Source organism: Cnephaeus nilssonii, assembly GCF_951640355.1.
Source record: "Cnephaeus nilssonii genome assembly, chromosome: 6".
NCBI lineage: Eukaryota > Metazoa > Chordata > Mammalia > Chiroptera > Vespertilionidae > Cnephaeus > Cnephaeus nilssonii.
The window spans coordinates 44,027,386-44,046,123 of record NC_137077.1 but is presented as its reverse complement, the minus strand read 5'-3'; the positions used below and the strand labels follow the sequence as shown (position 1 = coordinate 44,046,123).

The window sequence follows — 18,738 nt, the reverse complement described above, 5'->3', positions numbered from 1 at the left end:
CAGTATCACTCGCCACAGCGCGCCTCCATTGGCAGTGCCCTTCACTAGGCACATTACACACGGGGAGTCCCGGGGGATGGTGCGTGGAGGTCATCTCAGGATCTAGGGAATCATGTCTTGGAAAACTTTTCCAACGGCTCATTCTGCCATGTTCATGTGACTCTTCCCCACCTCCTGACTTCCTTCCCTGCCCACTCATAACGTCCACAGACGTGGGTATAATTTTAAAGAGCACTATGGGCCTCACTCTGCTTTGATGTGTGACCTCAGTTGCCCGAGTTTTTTTCCTGTGGAAAACAGGGGTGATAATATATACCCCTGGTGAGGGTTGTAAAGATTACATGACATGCTGCGTGTAGTTAGCACATATATCAGCACATGTTGAGCTCCAAATATATATGGAAGCTGCGTTAGAAAATAATCGTCATAATGATATCCCCAATTTGGCGGAGCCTGTATGTAGCACCTTGAATTGGTGGCCCTGGCTTTTAATGCCTCTTTTCTACTCCATGCATCTGTTTATTTTTATATTATTCATTTGCATATTTATTTTTTGTCACCTGGGAGTTTCCATACTACTCAGACATTTGCCATGAACTCGGGAATAGTCGGAGGCATTTGAGTCACCAAGTGTTCGAGAGATTTTTGAGTCACCAAGTTCTTGAAGCCCATGCTTGTTTTGCAGGTGTAAATGTGAGCACATATTCATAGTTTTAGAAAGTTTGAAAACAGTGAGGGTGCATCAGTGTGGTTAATGCTTAGATCCAGAGAGAGCTTATAAAATCCTCATGGGTCCAACAGGGCAAGGAGCATCGGTGGTAGCGCAGCTTCCTGTGGGACCCGAGGCACATCGCTGCGTGAACGCAGGCATGAGACGCGTGCATTAACCAGGCAACTAGCAACGAAAGGAAGAATGTGATATTCTTTATCGTTACCATAGTTTTTGCTTGTTCATTGGCTGTATTCGTGTTTGTTATGGACACTGAAAGCTAAGGGCTGGACCCAGGAGGACCCTTTGGCCCTCAAACCACTCCAGCTCTTTTTTTCAGAGAATGAGGTCTGGTTTGGGTCCATGACCTCAAAAATGTTAGTACGTGTAACTTATTTGTAGATTCCTTTGATGGGGATTTTCTTTCTCTTGGCTTAAAAGTAATTCATTAAGAAAAACCTATGGGTTTCTGTTTTAGGGGCATTTAAATGTGTTACTCCATTATTTTATTTAAACAGATCTTATTGAAGAAGGGGTTAAATGAGTAGAATCACGATTTCTACTTATAAAAACCTCTACTTAAAAAAATATATATATATATTTTAACTAGCCAGATAGGTCCATACATTTGTTTTGCATTTCTACATAGATATAAAAAGTTTTATAAACTCAGAAAATATTGGCCCTTTTAAAATGCTAAGTTGGTCAGGTCCTCCTTGAAAGGCTCTCCCTGTGTAAGTTATAACCTGGCCCTAAGCTACCTTCCCAGTTTATCCCCTGTGTCTCCCCAGTCATACCCTGAAATCTGGAGACACCAGGCTGGGCGAGCTTCCTAGATCCACCATGTTTCACACTTGTCCTCGCCCCACTCGTGTGTCTGCGCTGCCTGCTTTGTCTAGATGGCCAGCAAGGGGAAGTGCCGTTCTTCTCACAGGACTTACTCTGTTGGCCTCTGAGACTCAGTGGCTCCTTATCTGGCGGTCTGAATGCTGTCACTGCTGTGGTCTGTGGGCGTTTATCTCGCGGTGCTGCGGCTGCCTGTGTTCTCCTTGGACCTCTTCTTATCAACTGTGAGCACCCGAAGGATGGAGTGGATTCATCTTCAGTTGCCACTCAGCAGCAACTCAACCACTCTGCCAGATTATTCCCCCAAAGATTGCTTGATCATTTGCTGTTTTCTTTAGAAAATAGAACCAAACTCCAAATGTAGAGTGGAGATGAATTATTTGTCCACAGCTCTCCAACCGTAGCCTGTCTTAGTGTTTATTTTTGCCTTTTCAGTATTTTTCCTCTGCATTTTGCTTAGTTGTAAGCATAGTATATATCTTTGCTGCTGCCTGATCTTCAAAGTCCTCATCTTTAATGATTCCTTAACAGTTCACCGAGTAGATAGAGCGTAATGTACTTTCCCTTTGAATATGTAGGTTTCTGTCTCTAAGTTTTAATATATGTGGCTATCATAATGATAGAGCGGATATATTTACAAGCTAAGAATGCCAGAATCAAAATATCACGTGAGCAGGCCACGCAGTGAGCAGGCTGCACAGGGCATGCCCTGTAGCGAGGCTCACAGTCTGATCCAGGACAGGGCGCAGAGCCTGTGGCCACAGGCAGGAGCGCTGGCTGTGTTTACACATGTTCTTTCCTTCCAAGTTTTGACCCATCACACCTGAGGAGAGAGGCGGGGTGGGCAGAGACAGGATCCGAGCATTGGGATTCTGAAAGCCTTATTACCAGCTGAGCTCTGTGTCCTCTGGGCAGCATTGGACCTCAACTGCTCTGAACACTTCATCTGTACAGAGGATGTCTGTGGCATGCCATTCTTATAAGAATCAAAAGAAATCCAACAAGGGGGAAAGTAGATTTGTGGGATTTTTACTGTGGGATTGGCACGGAAATTTTCTTGTGCTGTTTCATGAAATCCTTAGAGCAACCTTATAAGAGGTGTGGAAAGAGATTAACTTGCTCCAAGTCACACTGCTAAGTGCTGAGATCCAATCCAGTTTGGAGTTCTATCTTCCCAAGTCCTTTGTCCTGAGGCTTCCTAGAGAGACATCTTCCCACTGGATACCTCTGTGCTCTGAAATAATGCACAAGGGCCAATCCCAAGGTCTCTGTACTGAGGCAAGTTCAGGGAAGAAAAGCACTTAGAAAAAGATGGACATATTGAGATATTTAGAATATTTTTTATTATTGACCAATATTTTGTAAAACTCATTAAATCTCTGATAAAGAAATAGTGAATATAGTTGTTAAAACCTGACTTCAAGATTTGACCTTGTCATGAGACAGGCCCAAATAGGTGGTTCTATAAATGGAGAGTTGACTAAGACCCTATGAGAGGATGCATGGATGGGGTGGGTATCACTAAAAGTAGACTTTGTTAAGGAATTGGGTGTGATTATATTCCAGGGCTGTGGCATTCCTAAGGAGAAGTGAATGTTATGGAGCCGGAAGGAAAGAGAGAGAGGCCAGTGGTTCTTCTTGCAACATGAGGATGAACCAGAATGAGGGGTAACCCAGGGTAGAGGGACATGCTGGGCGATGTTTGCAGCCTTTTAGACAAATAGGAAAGGGTGCTATCTTATTACAGATGTAGAATTAACCAGATTTATTTATTTATTGGCATTCTCTTTCTAAAATACATGTCGGACATTGAAATTGGGTCTCAAAAGAACTGTTGGCCCAGAAAGAAACTCACTACACACTGATTCATTTGCCTGTCACCATAACCATTATTGCTTGTCTCATTTTCGGTTCTTATAAGTGTATTTCTAATAGCACATGATCTCACTCATCTAGGGGAAATAATGAACAACATAGACTGATGAACAAGAACAGACCCAGAGACAAGGAGGCATGGATCAGACTGTCGGGCCTCAGGGGGAGGGTAGGGAAGGGTGGGGGTAAAGAGGGAAATCAACCAAAGGACTTGCGTGCAGGCATATGAGCCTGACCAGCGGTAAAGGACAACAGGGGGGTGGGGGCATGTGTGGGGAGGGGTGTGGGATGGGAATGGGGGGACGAGGACAAATATGTGATACCTTAATCAATAAAGAAATAAAAAAATAAAATAAAATACATGTTGGAATGTATGAGAATTGTGTAGGGTTAGGGGCCTTTGTTTCGGAATTGGTCTTTCTGGGTTTGAAGCCCTAGCCCTATGGTCGGCAAACTGCGGCTCGTGAGCCACATGCAGCTCTTTGGCCCCTTGATTGTGGCTCTTCCACAAAATACCATGGCCTGGGCGAGTCTATTTTGAAGAAGTGGCGTTAGAAGAAGTTTAAGTTTAAAAAATTTCGCTCTCAAAAGAAATTTCAATCATTGTACTGTTGATATTTGGCTCTGTTGACTAATGAGTTTGCTGACTACTGCCCTAGCCCATGTGACATCAGATAAAGTTACTTAAGTTACCTAAGCTAAATTTTATTTATCTATAAAATGGGGAGAATGATAGTAGCATTCATAGCATTAATATAATAAAAGGCTAATATGCAAATTGTCCCCTTGGGAGTTCCACCGACCGGGAGTTCAACTGCTCGCTGTGACATGCGCTGACCATCAGGGGGCGGCATAGAACTAAGGAAGGCCCCAATCAGCCCTGATCGCCTGCCAGGCCTAGGGACCCTACCCTTGCGTGAATTTCATGCACCAGGCCTCTAGTAAATGAAATAATACATGTCAGTGGCTTCAAACAGAGTAAGTATTAGATCTTCACTACCTGTTGGGTAATGTCCCAAACTCTTGTAGTCCTCTGTGATCTGGCCCAGTTCCACTCCATAATCCCTATGCCAGAGGTCCAAATGTCTTCCAGAGCCTGGCAGGTAAAATGCAAGCTAGGTGAGGCTATGGCAAACTGGGGGCCATGGCCTCCATCTAAAGGAACACCTGCGACTCACTCTGGTAGCCATTAGCTTTGTGGGAGAGGGAGCCCAGTGTGGTGCCCTTTGAAGGGATGCTGGAAACCTGGAATTTACATGAAACCTCCCGGTTATTACACGTGGACAATTACATCAGAATCCTTAACACTGTAAAACCGAGCAACGCCCGCTTGCAGGCTGGATCTGGCTGTCAGCTTGCACTCCCTGCTTCAGGCCCTTCCCCAGCCTTGCAGCCTGGTTACTTGTCCTTGGACAGACTTGATTCCCTTGTGCTTTTAGATGTGCCAGTCACTCTGCCTGGACCGGCCTTGGTGCTTTCTCTTTGGAACTGGTTTGTTCTCTCAGACTTGGCTCAACCTAACTATTTTCTCTGAACTCACCATTTCCTCCTTTGTGATGCCGTTGCTCTTACAGATCATTCTGTTCTAGTACTTACATCTGTATGAATGTCTATTCATTCGCTTGTTTATTTAGAAAAAAAATAATTATTAAGCACCAAAATGTGTACCAGCTACAGCTGTAAACTAGAGTCCTGCTTCCCTGGTGCCTGATTCTGGAGTGATGGTCAGGTGTCCGTCCTCCCACAAGAGGGTGAGTGAGCTCCTTGAGGGCAGGGACCATGTGGTAGTTGTCTGGTTTCCTTAGCAATTAGCCCAGTGCGTCTGATACCCAGTGTATTAGTGTCTTCTTGCTACTGTAACAAATTTTCACAAACCTAGCGTCTTACAGCAATACACACATATTACCTTACAGGTTTGGAAGTTTGGAGCCTGAAATGGTCTCACTGGGCTAAAATCACGGGGCCGGCAGGGCTGCATTCCTTCTGGAGGCTCTAGGGGAGGAAGAACCTGTTCCCTTGCCTTTCCCCGTTCCCAGTGGCTGCCTGCATTTCTTGGATGTGGCCGCATCCTCCTCCATCTTCAAAGCAAGAAGTGTAGCACCTTCAAATCTGTCTCCATTATTATTATTATTTTTTGGTCTTCCTCTTCTTGTAATTATCTTGGGCCCACCTGGATATTCCAGGATACTCTCCCAATCTCAAGGTCATCTGATTAGCAACTGTAATTCCATCTGTACCATTCCTCCCCCCTTGCCATGTCATGTAACATATTCACAAGTTATGGGGATTAGAACATGGGCATTTTGGGGGAGACCATTCTGCCTACCACAGCTGGGAAGATGAATGAATGAATGAATGATGAATGAATGAAACTCTCATGGGGTGGGAACGAGTGTTATGCTAGCCACAGGAAGGCAGAAAAAGTAGTAAAAGTCTCAGACTTGAAGGAGTTGATGATCAACTGAATTGTGACTTGTGGTGGTGGCTGTGATTGGGGGTTTTCCAAACCTCCCTTCTCAGATGAACCGTTGTCTGACTCTTACAAGCTTTCTCTGACATCCTGGAGTAAGATCAGACCCCTTGTTTTTTGCTCTTAAGATACCTTCCCTCCAAATACTTTATACTTACGATGCTAGTTCAGTCGATGCCTTTCACTGGATTTCACAGGTAATGAGTGGGGTAAGACATATCTTCTTTCTCAGTGGAGATAAGCATTGAACAGAGTGCCTGGCATATGGCCGGTGTTGAAAAGTTTCTGGAGAGGATAAATGAATGAGTAAAGGAAGAAGTGGAGAAAAATGAAGTGTTTAAACCACCTGCTTCTTGTTCTGCATGGGAGCTTTGTTACCTGGGACCGTGGACTTCCTGACATGGCACACGAAGTCGGGAGGGAAAGCATAGGTACTTTTTCCCCAGAGGGGGCCGAAGGGCCCTGATCAGGTTCTCAACAGAGTCCGCGACCAAACCTTGGGAAAGAAGCCCTGCTCTAAGCGTGCGGCGCTCAGAGACGAGGGAACCTGGCCACCGTACAGACAAGGAGGACAGTGACTGGGCAAGACGCAGGCTTCTCCACTAGCGCTAACTGGGCTTTGCATCTTTTTCCCACCTCTAGATGAGGAGAGTGTGCTGCCTCTCCTGCCACAGGACTCTAACTCCAAAGCTCGGAGGGGCATTTTGAGAAGAGCCGTCTTTTCTGAGGACCAGAGAAAGGCTCTGGAGAAAATGTTTCAGAAGCAGAAATATATCAGCAAAATAGACCGGAAGAAACTTGCCATCAACCTGGGACTAAAGGAATCACAGGTACTGAGGAGCAGGAAGATGGCCACTGCTCCTGATTTCTGAATGAATCCGATGGGAGCCATCCGTTTGGCAAATACTTGTTGTACCAGGCTGGACCCTGAGCATTATTGAAATGATTTTCATAATTATTTTAGTGGGTGGAAATGTAGGTCACAGTTCCTATTTGGAAATGGGTCCATTTGCCGAGAGGTCTAGGTGTTTGCCTCGTTAATTCTTCCCAAATAAATGTAAATGCTATGGATGTGGCATTGACGTCATTAAATTGTTTGCTCTGCTTTTAGAAAAGCAGGCTCCTTAATTCCCTACAAAAACAGGAACCAAGTTTCCTGTCTTTTTCTTAATTTTTAATCCAAAACCAAGGTATGAATGAGTGACTCATAAATAACTCAATAGATTTCATTATTTTGTACTTTGGGTTTATATCAAGTATAGTTAAGCAATTTCAAATTTGCAACACTTGCAAACCTTTCTTGTACATCGATGTTTCATATAATTTTGGATGAGACTTGGTGGCCTTTTGGGAGGCACAGAAGACTCCATTTAAAGATTGGCCTGCTAATTATAAATAAGACACTAGCATTTACCATATGAAATTAAGCACTATAATCATCCACATTTGATAGCTGAGGAAATGTGGAGAAGTAAACAGAGAGCCAGTGCCCCACCCCAGGCCACCTAACTCTGGAGTTTGCACTCTCCTTATCCTAGAGCCACCGTGTGCAGCTGTGAAGGATATTCACTGCACAGGGCACTTGGCTAAGGAAGATGGCAGCGACTGGTACTCTACTTTCCAAGCTGGCTTTCCTGGTGCAGGGCTGCATCCACCTGAATTTTTAAAATCAGCATAAAGGCATTGAAGAGCTAGCAGAGGCTCTGCTCTGTTCTTCCTTTGATACAAATGACCTGGTTGCTAACTTTGGCTTTTATTTCAGCCAGTTATCTTTGGATGAAACTCTCCTTAGCCCTGCTTGCTTTCCTTAGGGAAGCGATCTGTTTGTTTCCCCCTCCCCACCCCAACTCCTTCTAGTCCTAGGAAGCAGTATGTGATGTGGTAGAGGGTCATTGGCCTACATCAGCCAGTCTATGTTTTGCTCATTGTGTGGTACTGATGAGTTCATTAACCTTAACTAACTGCTCTGTATCTCAGGCTCTAACTTAAAAAACAGGGGGCAATGTAGAAATTCTTTCTATGTCACAGGAATTTTGGGTACATGACAGATAAATCAGTAGCTATGTCTTGATGGTCTACTGTGTGCAAGACATTGTGCTGGGTAAGCAGTATGAGGGAATATCCGTAAGCACTGATTTAGATACACCACTCCCACCCTCCCCACCCCCAACCAGGATTTCATACAACCAACTGGGAAAACAAAGCAGAAGCTCGTTAACAATGTAAGAGGATAGGGTGGGAGACATCATCTGGTAGGTTAGATATACCACCAAATAAAGGAGCGCAATCAGTGGTCCTCCGGGTTGTATCTCTAGAGCCTCATGGTAATTCCCATCTCTGGAAAGGACAGCCGTATGGCTGGTCTGCATACACGTGGGGAGTTAGTGATGGAACTGTCTGATCCTCAGAGGAATTGTGGGGTCTGAGTGAGGAACACAGAGGGCTGAGTAGACTGGCCTGCATCCCATTGGTATAGATAAGAAGCTCCAGAATCAGAGGGGAGAAAATGTGCAGGTTTGGGAGGTCAGGGACCTCTGGTTAAATAGGAACTTGAAGTAGGTATTAAAAGTGGCTAGGTTTGCCCTAGCTGGTTTGGCTCAGTGGATAGAATGTCAGCCTGCAGACTGAAGGGTCCCAGGTTGGATTCCAGTCAAGGGCACATGCCAGGGATGCAGGCTGAATCCCCAGTAGGGGGCATGCAGGAGGCAGTCAGTCAATGATTCTTTCATCGTTGATGTTTCTATCTCTCTCTCCCTTCCTCTCTGAAATCAATAAAAATATATTTTTAAAAAAGTAGCTAGGTTTGATCTGATGGTGCTTTGAGAAGGGGTGAAAATCTCTGACAATACATATGGTCTTTTTAAAAATTGACTCAGAAAAAAGAATGCAGCAAGCATAGCAAAGAGTATTTATGAGGGATGAGCATGGTCTCTCCATTCAAGAAGACAAACTGTTATCTTCCAGTTCCCATCCATAAGCACATAGTTTTACACAATTGATTACATTGTTTTTTTAAAATTCAAGTACCTCAGGGATGAATGCTTTTTATTTTACTGAATTTGGTGAAAATCTCAGAAGTAATTTAACATTTTGTTATTTGCATATACATCTAATTACACATTTAATACATGGCATTTCTTATGGTAAATTCAAACAAAAGAGAAATTGGAAAAGTTAGAAATGAAAACTCATCTACTCCCCTAACAATCCAACTCTTTGGTTACTATGTCATTTCTAAATGGCTCTTGTTTGAGTTTATTGACATGTCATGTGTTTTTTTTTTTATATATATTTTTATTGATTTCAGAGAGGAAGGAAGAGGGAGAGAGAGAGAAACATCAATGATGAGAGAGAATCATTGATTGGCTGCCACCTGCATGCCCCCTACTGGGGATTGAGCCCACAACCCGGGTATGTGCCCTTGACCGGAATCAAACCTGGGACCCTTCAGTCTGCAGGCCGATGCTCTATCCACCGAGCCAAACCAGCTAGGGCGTGACATGTCATGTGTTTTTAAAAAAATAAATTTGTATGTGTGTTGTATATGCACTAACATTGCATAATGACTACCATGTGCTCTTACATTTGATGTTGTTATCCTGCCAATGACTCTATGAGAGAGCTGCTTTTATTATTGCTATTTTACAAAGGAAGGAGTTGACACCTAGAATGGTGTATGTATATTTTTAAATAAAAATGGGATGATACTATGCATATAATTTGACTTTTTCTGAAGGACAATACAAACCACCTGTATAACCAGCACACAGATCTCACAGTAGAACATGACCTGGGCCAGTAGCCTCTGGCCTTTCCCCTCCCAGCCACTACCTGTTCCTTCCACCAGCCCAACGTCTGACTGCCCAGATCAAATTTGCCTGTAAATGGAATCATTCAGCACATATTCTTGGGTACATGGCTGCTTTTGTGTAACGTTATGTTTGTGAGATTCATTCGTGTTGTGGCGTGTAGCAGTGGCTCATTAGTTTTCATTGCTGTGCATCATCACATGACATACCAGTTCATTCATTCTAATGGTGGGCACTTGGATTGTTCCCAGTTTCTGGCTATTATAAAAAGCGCTGCTGACAATGCCTGTTGTTTTGCACTTTGCTTTTTCTCCCCATTGAATGTCATGGGATGCAGCCTTCCAATGTCATACGTACAGATTTACTTCATTATTTTTTAATATCTCATACAAACATTTGCATAGATATACCATAATTCAGTTAGTCGTTCTCAACTTTTGTTTTATTTTATTTATCTTTATTGTTGAAAGTACTACAGATGTTCCCCTCCCCCCCATTAGCCATTCTCAACTTTAAGTTACTTCCAAGTTTCACTATTGCATATCTTCATGCACTTTTAAAATATTTCTGTAAGATAGGGAACTAAGATTGGATTTATATGTTAAAGTGTATGTACATTTTAAATTGTGATAGATTAAAATATTCCTTTCCAAATATATTATTGTATCAAAATACTGAATTATATCATATTTGCACTCTTAATTACAGTTTCTTTTTGCAAACCTTCCACTATTTATAATTTTTAAAACATTGCAAAGTCATTGGCAATGACTTTTTAAAAAAATTTTCCTAATTACCAGAACTTGAGGGTCTCTTAATCATTTTACTAGCTATTTTAAATCTTTGAATTGGCCTTTTCATGACCAAACCATTTTTTTCTATCATATTTTCTTTTCATTGATATGCAGCAATAATTCTGGCTGTTAATCAAAATTTTGGAATATTATGGTTAGTAACATTTTTCTGTTATAGCTGTTGCAAAAATCCCTCCAACTTTTCTGTATTGTTTTTTTGTGGTTAAAATATACATAACATAAAGTTTACCACTTAAACTTTTTTAAATGTACAATTCAGTGACATTAAGAACATTCACACTGTTGTGTAACCATCACCTACATTCACCTCTAGAACTTTTTTCATCTTGCAAAACTGAAACTCTGTACCCATTAAACAATGTTTCCCCATACCTCCCTCCCCCAAGCCCCTGACAACCACCATTTTACTTGCTGTCTCTATGAATTTGACTACTGTAGGTAAGTTATATGAGTGTATCATACTATATTTGTCCTTTTGTGACTGGCTTATTTCATGTAGCATAATGTCTTCAAGGTTCATTCATATTGTAATACATATCAGAATTTTCTTATTTTTTGTACATACAGTAATATTTTATTGTATGTATATACTACATTTTATTAATCCATTCATCAATGGATACCTGGATTTCTTGCATTTTTTTTTGCTTTTGCGAATAATGCTGCTAAGAATATAGGTATACAAATATCTCTGAGTCCATGTTTGTTTGTTTTTAATTATAGGTAGCATACAATATTAGTTTCAGGTGTACAACATAGTGATTTGACACATATATTTTACTATGTGATCACCACAATAAGTCTAGTAACCAGTTGTTGCCATGCAAAGTTATTACAATATTATTGATTATATTCCCTGTGCTGTACACTCAAATGGCTTATTTACTTTATAGCTGGAAGTTTATACCTTTTATTCCCCTTCACCATCTTCACCTATTCCCCAGTTGTGAAATTTTTGCTCAGGCACAGTTGACTACCCTATAGGTAAAAAGGGAGGTTAAAAGAAAAAGGAGACTCCTGTAGGGTGGTAGAAAGGTATGGCTCAAATTAGAAACCACAATCGTAAGTACTTTTGGGTTAATTACAATCAATTGTTATCTATTGAGCCTAATTATTCCAGTTTGATAAATTCTGGGAGTAATCAAACTTGGAAACTGTATAAAGCCCGAAATTTGTCAAAACATTGTAAAATGTATTCTTAATTTAGTCTCCAAAATTTCCTGATGAGATCCAAATGCTTATGAATCTGGGCACTAGAACAGGACAGTCGTGTATTCTAGTCTAAGCACCGTGTGACCTGGAACTATTTCTCGCCCTGAGCCTCAGTGTTCTTGCATGCTAATGAGGACTTCTTGAAGACATTCTGAGCATCAAATTCTGTAACCCATGTAGAGTGCATACTGACCCCAGTACAAAATAAACACTCAGATGCTATTACCAGTAGATAACATTTCCTTTGAATAAATAATTTAGCACAAACTAAATGATTTAAAATATTGAAGAGAGTTAAATCAGTCTTGAAAGATGTCGGACTCATAGGATGTTACCGATTTACCACAGTTGTCTCGCTTCTTAAGTGTATGTGGGGATGTTGTACTAAAGTACTTTCTCAGTTATTTTTGAAGGAGCCCAAGTGAAAAGCCACAAGGACTTTGCTAGACTGGCTGTCACGATAAGGCAGTCTGTAGAAGGCCCAATAGGAGAAATGAATAGTGTCAAATGCTGAAGTGAATGAATGTCGAATAAGTGAACATTTTATCCAATTATCTTATCGATAGGTGAAAATTTGGTTTCAGAACAGAAGGATGAAGTGGCGGAATTCCAAAGAAAAGGAAGTGCTTTCCAACAGGTGTGTCCAAGAAGCAGGCCTTCCGGAGGACCCCCTCTCGCGCTCCGCTCTGGGCTTCCCTTCTCCGTGCCCTTCCCTCTGGGACGGCTCCCAACAGCACTCGAGTCCCAGGTGGAGGGAGAATTTGCCAGAACCTCCAGAAAGACTAATCCAGGAGAGTTCGGGGGCACAGCCCCCAGAAGCCAATTCACTGCGAGGTGCCTTATATTTGTGTTCTGGAGAAGAAGCTGGAGACAAGGGCATACTTACCGGGGCCGTCTGAATGAATGGAAGCGTTCCTCCATGTTAATTTAAAAGAACACTTAACTCATAATGTTTGGACTCTAAAGCCAACTAGCTTGTGCCTCATCAGTGCCTAAAACCTAACAACGTTGGAGTGATGCAGGAACTAATGCTTTAGGAATCTTTTCCCATTGTTCTGTTATTTGGGTCTTAGACTCAGACTTAATTTGTAAGTGGAATAGAATCTCCCAGAAAGTATGATGGAAGTGAAAATAAAAAATGAGAGTGGTAGTTGGCTCAGTCTAAATATGTATATATATATGATGTGTCTCTATGTGTATATGTATATAAATATTCATTAAAATACATTAGTAGAAACGCCAGTTTCTCTTTAAATACCGCATTGAGCAAATTCATCTCCTTTTACATGAAGAAAAAACAACCATTGGCCAAATGTTATTAATTTTTAAAAACTGCTATAAAAGTTGGATTTTAGTCCAAATTTGTATATCATCAGAACATGTTTTTAAAATTTTTCTATTTTCTGGTTTCATTCAGGAACCAGCTGTAAATGAGTTTTAACAACTCAGCAATCCCAATCAAATGAGCCAGTGTTAGATACATACATTGAAAGTATATGTTTAAAGTTAAGCCAACAAGCAAACTAGAAGAATTTCTGGATGTACCTATTAGTATTCTTAATTTCCAAGTCTCTGGATTTTATCAGGCCATCGGTGAGAGAGGTACCATTTAACCAATGATTAAATTTTGAGCTCTTTTCTGTAAGGATGGGCTTTAATCAGGGTTTGCAAAGTAAAATGCCTCTAAGGGCCTGTCAGATTAAAAAAAAAAAAAAGGGCATGACCCACCTAAAGATATTTGAGTTTTTTAAAATAGTGTGTTGGCCAAACAAAACATCTGTGCCAAGCTATTTGTGACCTCCAGCCAAGACTTCAAGAAGTGTCACAGTTTTTTAAATGTTCCAATTGGACTTCAGAACACAATACCGAAGGAATCTATTGTGATTTCTCTTTGCACATCTAGGTATAGACTTAATTTTCCACTTAGGTGGTATACATTATATATGTTAGGTTATTTTTATGTATTAACAAACACCAGACAGATGTTTTATGTTTTTGAGTACCCTGAAATAGTATTATTATAAAATTGCCTTTCTGGTAATGATTTGCTTAGTTAATCTAGAATTTTTATTCCAGGTCCAAGAAAAAATTATGTTTTACTTTGAAGGAAATGAGGCAGAGAAAAGGAAATGATATGGTTTGAACTAGGTTATTATTAATCTGCAGACAAGAAACAGTATTAGAAGTTCGTGATGTGGCATCTTGTTAGTGGGAAAGCTACATAAAGAGAGTGGCTTCCAATGCGCTTATGTTCTTAACTATAGGCTTGGAAGGTTTAGAAAAGAGTATTTCACCGCTATGCTGTACACCTGAAACTAATATAATGTTGAATGCAGCTGTAATTGAAAAATAAAACAGTATAAGAAAAGAAAAGGTAATATTTCAGAAGATAATAGTTTTAGTCAGCATCAGGAAATTATTTTCTGTGAATGGAATTTGAATTGGTGTATGCTAGCTTGTGCCTTTATCACAAGATCTTTTATTTAAAAGACATCTCGGCAGAAGCTTCTCAGTGCCTCCTTGTGGGAAATAGAGGCAGCAATATTCTGACAACAAAGTAAATTTTTAAATTAAAATGTTCTTTATTTTTAGGTTATTAGTTTCAGGTGTACAACATAGTGATCAGACAGTTATATAACTTATGAAGCAATCACCCTGAAAAATGATTTATAGTGTGGTTTCTTTTCTTTATATGATGTTAACCTCATTTACATTTAATGGGTCCTTTCTATGTGCTATGCCTTTAGGGTGGGTTAACTCATGACAATAACCTTATGAGTAGGCACTATTGCTATCAGGATTCCTGTTACCCAGACAGGGGGCCTGAGGCAATGTGGTTAGGGTGATTGGCCGTGAATAAATGAAATTTGGACCCTGGCAGTCAAGTTTCAAATCTTGAAATCTTACCAACTATGTGGGGGTGCATACCACTATGGGATGCACTGTAAGACGTAACACTTTGAGGATTGCAGTGAAATTTATTTGAAAAATTCAGAACCATATTATACTTTACAAGCTCTTATTTGGGGAATGGTTTTCCTTCACTATTCTCTTCTCTGTGCATTTTAAAGTTTAGGGAAAGTAAAGAATTGCAAAAGCCCTAGCCGTTTTGGCTCAGTGGAGAGAGCATCGGCCCAAGGACCGAAGGGTCCCGGGTTTGATTCAGATCTAGGGCACATATCTTGGTTGCAGGTTCCCCGGCCCTGGTCGGGGTGCATGCACAGGAGGCAACCAATCGATGTGTCTCTCTCACATAGATGTTTCTCTCTGCCTCTCCCTCTCCATTCCACTCTCTCTAAAAATCAATGGAAAAATATCCTCGGGTGAGGATTAACAAAACAAAACAAAAAAAGAATTGCAAAAACCTTTAACTATGAAGCCTCTATAGAGATTAACTCCACAGGAGCATAAAATGGATTTTTTAATTATCACTCATTGCTAATAAGTACTTACCTACAGTCCATTTCTATTGAGAATATCTGGAAAATCAAGTGAGAGAAACTGTCATGGCCATTGATTACCCAGGTATTAGAAGGGGGCTAATGGTACTTAAGTGATCTTCCCCCAGGGTTTTACCCCATGCTCAGACTCAGAGGTTTCTCTTTGTAAGATTGGCTTGATATTTGAATATACAAATAAATCTTCTAATTGGTTTCCACTTTGGAATGTGGTAGGCTTAGGAAAAGCACTCTTTGGATGAATATATTAGGAGTACCTAGGAAACAGAAGCACATACACACAGTACACATACATATGCCTGCTACACCTTTAACTTGGCCTTCACTTACCTGAGTTGTGGGAAAGAACTGGAGAGCTTGATATTCTAATTGACAATGGTCTCCCTTCTCTCTTACCTTGTGCTCTGCTAGCCCTCCATTCACCTACTGTGTATTACAGGTGTATTTTCCTCTGTTATCTACATGCTCTCTCCTTTTCTCCATGTGATCACACATTAGTGTATTTGTTGCTTCCCAGACAAATACTGCTCTAGTGAGCACCAGGACCATAGAAGTCTGGAAGCAAAAGTATTTAAAAAAATTTTAAGGAAATCATCAAATGGGTCTTAAGCAGATGAGAAGGACAAAATGGTGAGCACCATCCTCTAGCATCTATCAAGATGACTACTTTATAAAGCTAAATATAAAGGGCTGGAAGTCTGTAAGCAGTAAGAAAGGATCACTGGATGTGAAGACAGAGAACACCACAATTACTGATGTTTAAAAGGCAACTCCTTTATCAGTAATGAGGTGGTTTGAGTGGGGAACCTAGTTATTTAGGCCAATGATTCTTAAGCTTTAAAAATCCACATGCATGAACAGGCCTTATCTTCCAATCAATTTTGGGTATATGCTCAGATTTGGACATATATTTCATACATACTCTTCAACATCCACACCTTCCTCTCTACCCATGAGGATCATTATGCATATAATATTTTTCACTTTTAAAGTATAAAATCACAATTAAATATGCTTGTCCAAACCATACATATTCCTTCTGGCTCCCTTCATTCCCCATTCTGATGCATCCTTTTATTTTTTTTTAAATTACATTTATTGGGGATAACATTGGTTAATAACACTATATAAGTTTTAGGTATACAATTCTGTAATACATCATCTGTATGTTGATGCATCCTTTTAAAATGTATATACTTCCCAACGTGCTCCACCACTCTTCCCTTGATGAGCAATGATTTCATCAAGGTCTGCTAGCTTTTTTTTAAATTGAATTTATTGGAATGACATTGGTTAATAACATATAGGTTTTGGGTACACAATTCTATAATACATCATCTGTGTCTGCTGGCCTTTTAATGCTCATTACATTTTGCTCATAAGCCTTGTGTTAGATATTGCCTCTGCAGTCATCTGAAATCCACAAATATATTTTTTCTTTCTGGACTTCAACACTTATTGAGCATTGTCCTGAGCTCTCTGTAAACAAATGAGGGAGATCACGGTTCTTGCCCTCAAGGAACTTATAATATAGTCTTCTTGTCAAACAACATTTGAAATGTTCCATGCCACAGGTGACTGCAACCAGTAAATTTGGGGCAAAAAATAATCTAACATCCTCCAAAACACCCATTTCTTCATTTGCAGTGGTGGTGGTGGTAGTGATAGGGTTAAGTAATCCACTATTCAGAAAAATACAAGCTACTTTGCATTGCTGGAGTTCTATGCTATCCCTCCTCCATTCAGCTACATCGGTCAAAAGAGGAGTCGGAAAGAGTCCAAGGGAAGAATTCAGTAACTTTCTTTTGTTCATAGTGCACTCTACTGTCTACTTTCGTCCTTCTCTCTTCTCAGCCTCAGATCAGCCTGTACTCATGGTGGGTGGGAAGAGTGAAGTAAAGGTAAATAACACAAGTAGTGGGATATAAGGATGATGAGTATTCTTTAATACACAGGGAAATTTTTACAGAATTAATTTATATATTTTTATAAACCATTTCTGAAATAAACAACCTTGTTTAATAATTAACTACCTTAAGGACATAGCACTAGCCCCACAAAGATGGTTGTTAGCTTCCAGCTGTTAGTTGGGTTCCATTACATTATTATTTTGGTTATAAAAATTATACATGCCCATTATAAAGGAACACACCTGAAAATAGCTAACAAAGAAAAATGTATGTATAATTCTGCCATTTGGAGATAACCAACCAATTTAGCTCTATTGTGAAAATTTTTCACTCTTGAATGTATGTATATGTAAATATGTGTGTCTAAACAAATTATCCTGCTTTTTTAAACTTAACTTTATACAGAGAACATTTTCCCATGCCATTAAAATTTCTTTGAAACTGTTTATGATGGTTGCATAATATTTCATTAACTCCTTCACTTCTTGAGGTGGACCAGGGGACAGGGCCAGGAGGTGGTAAGTCATGGAAAGAATGATCATGGGATCCTGTACCATAAAATGTACTGAAGAATAACAATCCAATGCTTATTATTTCTTTTAACTTCAGTAAAATCTCAGCAAACATAAAACAATGAAAATTGAGGGAACTTGGGCTTATACCTGCTTTCAGTGGCGTTGAATATCAAGGAGTACCAAACATATCAAATGGAGAGCCTCTTCCAAAAAGCCACTGTAAAGTTGGTCAAAACAGCCTATTAATTCAAAATCCAAGGGAGCAGACACACTTGGATTTCAGTACATAGCCAGCAGCAAACATACTAATGTAGGGTAATATTCTACCTGTCTTTAATTGTGCTTTCAGTCATATTTTTAAAATTTATCTTCATTGTTTAGAGTATTACAGGTATCCCCCTTCCTCCCCACTCCCATTGACCCCATTCTCCAGGCTCCCACTCTCCCACCCCCATGCCTTCACTGCACTTTAGTCTGTGTTCATGGATGATGCATATATGTATATAAGTTCGTTGATTATTCTCTGCCTGTCCCCTTGATTTAGCTTTTCCAAGTATGTATTTTTGTCCACAACATGTGCAGAAGTCAAGCAAACTAATGGGCATGCCACCGAAGACGGAGATGGTAAGGCTGCTTTGCCTTTTTAGTCTAGACTCGCTCAGATGTCACATCTCTATGGATATCCTCTCAAAGTTGCTTGAACAACTTTGAACAACTCTTGAAATTATGGGGAGAGTCTTTGGGGATCAGAACATTCCAACATTAAAAGGGAGCCTTTAATGTTATTTAAACACAAAGCAGAACCAACAAGTGCTTGATTCTAATCAAAAGCAGAAAAATCAGCATGTCAAAGTCTAATAAAACATAGTGATATAATTAATTTATGATATATATCTAATTCTATTAGTATGAGTTTTCATTGTAGTTTCCTAGGGCTGATGTAACAGATTACCACAAACTGTGTGGCTTAAAACTCCAGAAATGTATTTTGTCATATTTATGGAGGTCAAAATATTAGCCCAGCCATGGCCCCTCTGCAGACTTTAAGAAGCTGTCTCTTCCAGGTTTTGGTGGCTCTACGAGTTCTTTGGCTTGGGCTGTGTGACTCCAATCTCTACC

At 40.3% G+C, this 18,738-nt stretch overlaps 1 protein-coding gene across 1 annotated transcript in view; it reads left to right on the top strand.

The window, feature by feature from the left end:
- DBX2 (developing brain homeobox 2) overlaps positions 1-12,635 on the top strand; it is a gene marked incomplete at its 3' end in the record, with an annotated part of 35,729 nt that extends 23,094 nt beyond the window's left edge. Inside the window, exons 3-4 of the mRNA XM_079773490.1 lie at positions 6,543-6,730; positions 12,303-12,635. Coding sequence (XP_079629616.1) covers positions 6,543-6,730; positions 12,303-12,635 — 521 coding nt within the window. The remainder of the gene's footprint in view (positions 1-6,542; positions 6,731-12,302) is intronic.
- Positions 12,636-18,738: the final 6,103 nt, after the last annotated feature.